General features: G+C 39.6%; 1 protein-coding gene across 1 annotated transcript in view; it reads left to right on the top strand.

Annotated features, from left to right (window-relative positions):
• Positions 1-8,646, top strand: part of Smp_017810 (putative nipped-b-like protein (delangin) (scc2 homolog)) — a 38,368-nt gene that overhangs the window by 11,145 nt on the left and 18,577 nt on the right. Inside the window, exons 6-9 of the mRNA XM_018789400.1 lie at positions 346-401; positions 458-815; positions 1,506-1,743; positions 3,773-4,109. Of these exons, the coding sequence (XP_018654847.1) occupies positions 346-401; positions 458-815; positions 1,506-1,743; positions 3,773-4,109 (989 nt within the window). The remainder of the gene's footprint in view (positions 1-345; positions 402-457; positions 816-1,505; positions 1,744-3,772; positions 4,110-8,646) is intronic.

Here is an 8,646-nt window from a genome sequence, read left to right as displayed (position 1 = left end):
TTATTTTCATTCAGTATCCCTCTTAACTGGTTTCGAACACATTGCTTCAGTGTCCTGACATTATGTGAATACCCGAAGACAGTCTTTCGAATATCTGAATCAAGTATAACCACATCATATTGCACTTTCCCATGCTGTGTTTGGCGATTGTACTTTCTTACCAGTATAAGTATTGCATACATTATCACCAGACAGAATAAAGTAGAAACTCCATCTTCGCGCTGATTACTGCTTCACATGGACCTATCACTTTGTAAAGCGACTTAAATATTATCTTTTTTCGTGTTGACTTTCAGTCTGATTTTTTATTTACAATTATAGTTCGGCTGAAGGAACCTGTTGAAGCACGTTTCCCGCATATACGTAAAGCAGGAGAATCTACGCGTAAACGACGTGAACGCGTAAATTTCGGAATTACGGCATCAAATAATTTACCCATCCAACGAAATAATCCTAGGGAACAAAGTGTTGGAGGTGAAACGGGAAGTGTAAAACGATTTCTCAACAAGTTGTCAACTGTTCTCGAATCTATTGAGGAAACAGACTTTTTGAGAAGCCTTGGTGGCGTACCGAACAGTGATGATCAACTACGAAAATCTAATTGTGAAGATGTGATTTCATATCTTGATAAAGAAAGCTTATCAACTGAGACTATAATATCGTCTGAAGACTTGGCAGAATTTTGTCGTGATGCTGCTAAATTAAACTCAATAGGTGTTGCTAATCAAATTCCTACTGGTCAATTACTCAACTTCCTTACATTGTTGTTGCTCAACATACGAGATGGTGCGAATGTGATTGCCGTATTAAGACCTGTAAGCAGTAGATTCTTTCTTAAAGCTCAGAAGTGTTGACCTCATGAGAATCTTATGGTTTGATATATACCCTAGTTATACCTGATATCGTAATACAATTATTTTATTAGTATTGTCGTATCACGGAACATGAATATTATTATTGTGGTATGGCAACTTGAACTGATGTACATACGTACGAAGTTCTACGTTGTAACTGACTGACTGACTGAATATTAAGCCCATCGTTTCACTAGGAAAGGGGTTCAATATATATCTTAAATTTACATATTCTGTTAACCAAAGTATTTCATGCTGGAAAAGCTATGATGTTTAAACTTTCAAGTCCTGGGATTGTGACAATCAGAATGAAAGTTTTACATTTGATACAAATTTGGCTAGAAATATTAGTATGAATTACTGGTCTTTCATGCTGTTGTTTCATATGGCAACTATGGTGGGACCGGTGTTTCTTTTTTATTAGCAAGTTTCCAGGCAAAATCGTCTACTGTTTCATTCACAGCTTAACTACATAATTTTGATATTATTATGAGTTCTTCTTAAATATTACGCAGGTGCGAATATCTAACAGATGTTTTCTTTTGTTTGGTTTTTCATGATTCTATAAATGATACTGTTTTTTGTTCTCATCGTTCTGGGTTTCTTTATTATGATGAATTATTCCAAATTCTTCTCCAAACAAATTTATAGGAAGAAGAAGCTGACGCACATGAAAGCAAACTGTGGAAAGAGGTGGCAATGGAGCGAGTAATGCGGAGTATGAATTCCGGTCTAACTGCGTTATTATTAATGACTTCGAAGGATATGCCTAGAGAAGTTTATGTTGAAGATGTTATAGAGCGTACAGTGTATAGTGTCAGATTTCAATTATTCAATTGCATTTTCCCGGAATTCGATCCTGCCTATCGTGTTGAAAATACAGCTAAAGGTATAGACGTCCTTTAAAATTTAGAATCACCTCTCTTTCATCAATTATGTTTCTTTTCATTTCATTTGGTGAGTCTTAATTCATGTAGCATCGCAAAACAATGTCTACCTTTCTAGTAATAGTAGGATACGGAAAATAAATACATTGCCAACGTATGGAGCTTGATTTCTAATATTTGGCGTTGTTGGTTTGTATTCTTTGTCATTATTATCATGTGCAACGTAGAACCTAACACGTGCATCGGCTCAAGTTGGTACACCACAATAACTCAGTGTGATAAGGTTATTTCAAGACAAATCTCAGAAGAGTGAGAGTAGTGACTGTATCGGCAGCAGCAGAAAAATCAGATATAAAAAAGTGTATAACGAGATTTCCGCACGCAGTTTTTAGAAGAAGACAAGTAATGAATGCACCATTGCTGACGATTTTAAAACGTCTCACTAAAAATTTCTCACCGTTGTCTAAGATAATCACATGGACTCCGACCAAATAGTCAACATCTACTAAAACGGGTCAGCCTAGTTGTCAATGACTGGTGTGACGTTTTGTTCTGGCTGACCCTAGCTTTCTTCTAACCTACTCCTACACCAGTCATCATCAATTTATTTACCGTCTTTACTTAGTATCCTATCCATAACTTCGGCATCCCTTGTTCTGTGGTCCTACGATTCATGAGCCACGCTTCGAAGACACATATGATCAAATACTATTAACCTACAAATATCTCTTTTTAATCCTCAATCTGTCAAGCTTGATGAGACTTTTAAGATAAGTTAAGCGGTAAATATGCCCAACTACTTTTTTATCCTTCACTACTATTGTTGGTTACTTGCTTTATTCTTATGAAATGCGTTAGTTTACTGTCATAGTTTTTTCTCCGATTATTTTCATTCACAATACGAATTCATCGACAACATATATGTATGGTGTTTATTTTTACAAATGGATCTTCATCTGAACACAGTGTGACCAATAAAACACACTGGCATAGATTCATTTTGTGACAACGGACTAAATAATTCTTTAAAATAACGTAGCATTTACGAATCTCTGTTTTTCGTTTGTATATGTAATCTTTATTGTATGTACAGTAATTTTCAGTTTCATTTTTTAAATCTAAATTATGCTTAGGCTTACTGATATATTAAATCTCAAATTTCACCTTACAATCATCCTATTCGCTCATACCGTTCTCACACATTTTGGACACTGAGCAAATGAGCTGAAATAAAATTAAGAGAAATGAAAAACTTTCATGGATATCACTTGAAACAGCAAATTTTGATGACAGTTCCCCACTGGTTCAGACCCGACCAGTAATGCTTGAACAAACGGTTATGTTAGTTTAATGTATCGCTGTAACTCGATTTTTATTGACATACTGCCATAAAACTTGTCAACGACATAAGCTAAATGGAATCTTCAGATCAATTATTATGGTCACGCTCAGGGATCTACAAGTATATATGTTTCAAAACTTATCAAAATGTAATCATTTGATGTATTTGTTTGCAACCGCCTAAGTTTTGTGGGTTCACCGTGCTCAGACTCCAGTTTATCGTCGAGTGTTATGGAAACCAATATGTTACATGTGTAATAGTCGGGCTGGTTAGTTTGTAGTTCTGTCTGATTATCTACCATAGCGACCAGTCTGGTAAGATTATGTGCGATCAAACTGATATACTTGGTCAACATTTGTGCGTCAAGACTTCCCCTACTTTTTATGAGTTAAAGGTCTGATATTGATCTTTTATTTACACTGTTGTTGAATAGTGAGCGACTGTAGAAGTAGCTACAGGTCAGTCGAACTGTTTTTCAGTGTTCTACGATCACCTGTTCTGAGAAAGGATCAAGTTCTAGAGATATACTAGTGGAGCGCAGCTTGAGCGTTAATCCAAAGAAAAGGGTAAATGGAATGTCGAATGTAAGTAGTTGATTACTAACAACGGTGATCGCGATTCTCTTTCATATATGTTTTACGCAATGTATTTTGTAGTGCTTTTCACTGTTTTTTTTTTGAACAAATTAGAAAATCAAAGCAGTATAAAATCTAGACGTGCTCGTGAACGCGATGCTCAAAAACCAAAGTCCATAATTCATCTGTACCACAAGCTAGTGGAAATTGTTTCTAATTTATCTAAGTTGGTAAAAATCCAAAGGCTGACAGACAGCTTGGTCCTTACCTTATCTAGTGTTGGTGTCTCCGTATTCTTTGTTGAAAATGTTAGTGAGTTGCAACTTGCTGCTTTGGAACTTGTCACTGCTATATTCGCCCAATATGAAACTCATAGGAAGCTAATAATGGAGGAAATACTGGCTAGCTTATCCCGTCTTCCATCAAGCAAAAAGAATCTACGTTCTTATCGGTGGGTTTTTCTCTACCTGAACATTTGATCTTTCTCCTTAAGGAACTTCATTCCTCTTGCACGATTTTTGAACTTTCTTAATAACACTACAAGGAAAACTAGGCACAATCAGACAATAGAAAATCCGTCATGCAAAATAGTAAATGAAGTGTTGTTTATTATAAGGTAGTAGGGGTTTATGTAGTTCTTATAAAGCAGATTGTTCTTATTATTCAGACTGTAATATTTTAGTTTGTGCAAAGGTTTTAGTAGTGTCAGACTATTCAAACTGACTCAGAAATTAGTAACTCACGTGGGTATCATTAATTATGAGTTAATGTATAGTAACAAAAAAAGCGTGAAGACCGACCTTTGGTAATTGTATGGGTATATATCCGACCAAAATTATTTTTACAATCCTACTGAGTATCGGAAACAAAAAGCAGGATTGTGAAACACATCTGATAATTTAAATGGTATGGGAATTAAACCTTCAACATTCTTAGAATTCCATGAGACAGCTGATTAGTAATTTATGTTTTAAATGCATAGTTCGATTTTATTAATTAAGAGGTCATCTAGCAGTACCTATATTAGTTGAATACAAAAACGAGTCCCTCACTTGCGGGTGCGTAAACTGTTTCATCAATGTAAGAATTCATGATAACGAGTTGCTTGCAGTAAGCAATTAATATTCAATTTTGTTGTGGAATTTCTTACTTCTGATTAGTTAGACACCTAATTTCCAGTCATAGATTTATTTATCAACTATAAGTTGGTAAAACAGTCATGATACTTGTTTCTAGTTTCGAATAAAATCAAAAAGCTTCGCTTTTCGTGTTATTTAATTGTATGTAATTGGTTCTATATAATAAAGATCAGCCCCGTTCATGAACTGGTATTCCAGCTGATAAATAAATATCTAACACCTTTTACGAACAAAAAGGAAAATGGTCACTCAAATAAATAGCATCAATTACATTAACTAATAAAAAGTAGACAAACTTCTAATGAACCGTTGCAGTGTAAGGGTAAATATACAGTAAATTGACGATAAGTAGTATAGTTGAAAACATTGGATAAGTGTCAGCTGCTTTTTGGATTGAAACTAATGTACATATGCTTTAGGGAACCATTCGATTACATAATTTCAAGGATGTGTCCCATAGATGTGGGACAACAGTTATCAGTTGGTTTAAAAGTTCAGTGACTAGCCTGGAGTTATTCTTGTTGTTAATTCATTTAACTTTCATGGGTTATATTGACGTTACAGAGTAGCGTCATATTATTTTCTATTGGTGTATTTCCTTACTGTCATGTTTTTTCTCCTGGCTACAAACATTGACCTCGTTATGCTTTTCATCATGTAAAAACTGTATTGGATGCATTGTTTTGACCAGTTATCTTTCACCAAATCAATTGTTTAAGTAAATTGTAATAAAGAAATATTTGCTGATGAATTATAATGTTTATTGATAACTGGTTTTTAAATCAAAACACTTTTCTACTTGATATTTTATCTTAATTTTAACCGTTTAGACACGCGAATATATAGCCTCTGCCAGGGAAGTCCTACTCACTGCCTTCTCGTGGCGGGGGTGTTCACGAATTTGAAAGGACGAAAAGCGAATGTCCGGCGCTTTAACCGGGTTGGTGGATATGAAGCATCCACCTAGGGGAGTTGGAAAACCCTGATTCCAAACCAATGGTGCACATGGGCTCCAGTATCCTGAAGGAACAAATGCCGAATGAACCAGCTATTGGTCACCGGCTACCATGGGACTGCATCTCCTTACGATGCTCCACTGCCTTGTGGACTAGACCTTCAGGTCAAAGGCTCTGGGTGTGGCCCCCTAAGAAAACCACCTGCTTCGGTTTGGGCACCCGGGCAGTATCACAGCCCTCTCGCAAATAAATGAAATGGAACATTCAGCTAACAATTATATTCTCGTTCATACTAGAAACAATTCAATTTGCATTATTATTATTATTATTATTATTATTATTATTATTATTTACCATATCGCTAATTCACCCCCTTTTATCCCCAATTTGTGTAACCTTACTTTTCAACTTATTCAGCAGCTCGCTCTTGGTGGAAAATCTATCCTATCTAAACGATCTCCAGTCACTGTCTGGTTGAAAGTGAATGCTTCCACCGATTATGAATACTGAAGCAGTCTTTCTGAAACCACGTACGCCGTTCAAGCTGGCTTCCTTCAACGTTCGCACACTAATGCAGATCAGACAACAGATAGGGCTGGCTATGTCTTTGGAAGGTCTTAATGTTGACGTTTGTTGTCTATCCGAGACCCGTATTCAAGACTCTAGTGAAGTACTACAAATTCGCTCTCCATCTGTCGCTTCGAAAAGCTTGTTTCACGTGCGCTTATCCAGGGACCCTGTGGCATCCTCGTCTGGTCTTGCTGGCGTTGGTGTCGCACTAAGCGCTAGAGCTGAGGCAGCACTAATCGATTGGATCCCCATTAACAGTCGGTTATGTGCTGTTAGATTAGAAAGTTCCATCAAAGTGAGAAGAAATCGGCGTGAGAAACGGTGTCTTTTCGTCATCTCCGCCTATGCCTCGACAGATTGCAGCCCGGATGCAATCAAGGATGAGTTTCACCACCAGTTAACAGTTCTCCAGAAAGCGCGTTCGACAGATATTGTAGTACTAGCCGGAGACTTGAATGCTCAGGTCGGGCGTCTAGGCACAGAAGAGAGTCGTCTAGGTGGCCGATGGGGACTTGTTGGTCGCAGGACAGATAACGGGGACCGTTTGCTGCAACTGTGCACAGACCACAACCTGTTTCTGGCCAGCACTAACTTCCGGCACAGTCATCGCCGGTGTGCCACCTGGCGTCCTCCCTCTGCATCCCAAGCCTGGACTCAGATCGATCACATCGCGATCAGCTACCACTGGCGTGGTTGTGTACAAGACTGCCGCTCCTTTTGGAGTACCTATCTGGACTCTGATCATGCCCTGGTCTGCGCCAATCTCACCTTACTTTTCAGTGGCCGAAGGATTGACTTCCATCAACGGATCGGTGTTAGTAAACTGGCTGCAACTTCTGTTGCAAGTAAGTATCGAGTGGAGCTAGCTTCTAGGCTAGCTACCATCCCACCGAAAAGTATAGATGAGCATTGGTTGCATCTTCACGACGCCATGAAAATGGCGAGCAAAGCCGCTTGCGGCTTCGCGAAACGTCCCGCTTACAAGCACTGGGTTTCTTCTGGCTCCTTACAACTGATGGAAGCCCGTCGGTCTACTCCGGGTGACCGTGAGTTTGACCACAAACGAAGGCTGTTACGTAATGAAATTGGACAAAGCTTGCGTAAGGACCGAGAAGCCTGGTGTTCGGAGCGTGCTAATGAGATGGAAGCAGCAGCTGCATCTGGTAACTGCCGGAAGCTCTTCCAACTCATCCGAGCCACTGGCAGCAAGAAGTCTGGTGTGAGTGAAACAATCTACGAGGATGATGGGATGCCAATCACTAACATCTCTCGACGTCTTGGACGATGGGCGGAATTTTTTGAAGGGCAGTTCAACTGGCCTGCTGTTCCGGCAACATCAACCAGTTTGTCCTGCCCCCCATGGCCGGTGACGACTGATCCACCAGACGAGGCGGAAGTCCGCAAGGAACTCCAACTCTTGAAGCGCTACAAATCACCGGGCCCAGATGACTTACCTCCGGCTCTTTTTAAAGATGGTGGTGACTTTCTGACTAAGGAATTGACCGTGTTGTTTGCAAAGGTTTGGGAGCAAGAAAGTGTTCCAACATCATGGAATGAGTCAATAGTCGTCCCTATCTTTAAAAAGGGTTCACGTTGTTCCTGTAACAACTATCGGGGGATAAGTCTACTTCCGATTGCGTCCAAACTATTGGCTTCTATCATTCTTCGTAGGTTGTTTAAAACCTGAGAACGATTGACTCGCGAGGAACAGGCCGGTTTTCGTTCTGGTCGAGGATGCATTGATCACATCTTCACCCTCCGCCAAATGTTAGAACACCGTCATACTTATCGCAGGCCAACAATCGTAGTGTTTCTTGATATCAGGGCTGCCTTCGATTCGTTGGACAGGACTGTTCTCTGGGATTGTCTATTGAAGAAGGGTGTGCCTGAGAAGTTCATTAACATCTTGAAGGCCCTGTACACGAACACCTCAGGCAGAGTGAGGGCATACAACCACCTTTCTCCCTTGTTCCATTCGAGCAGCGGGGTTAGGCAGGGTTGCCCAATCTCACCATTCCTCTTCAACTTTGCCATCGACGACATTCTGGAAACAGCTCTGATGGATGTAAGTAATGGCGGTGTGGATCTGTTGCCTGGAGAACGACTTCTCGACCTCGAGTATGCGGATGATATTGTCTTACTGTGCGATAATGCCCAAGGCATGCAATCTGCACTTAATCAGTTGGCAATCAGTGTCCGCAGGTACGGCATGTGCTTTGCACCCTCCAAGTGCAAGGTACTCCTACAAGACTGGCAGGATTCTCATCCTGTACTCACCCTGGACGGTGAGCAGATTGAAGTAGTTGAGAAGTTCGAGTATCTA

The sequence above is a fragment of the Schistosoma mansoni genome, chromosome W, assembly GCF_000237925.1.
Source record: "Schistosoma mansoni strain Puerto Rico chromosome W, complete genome".
NCBI classification, from domain to species: domain Eukaryota; kingdom Metazoa; phylum Platyhelminthes; class Trematoda; order Strigeidida; family Schistosomatidae; genus Schistosoma; species Schistosoma mansoni.
This window is presented reverse-complemented; position numbering and strand designations above follow the sequence as displayed.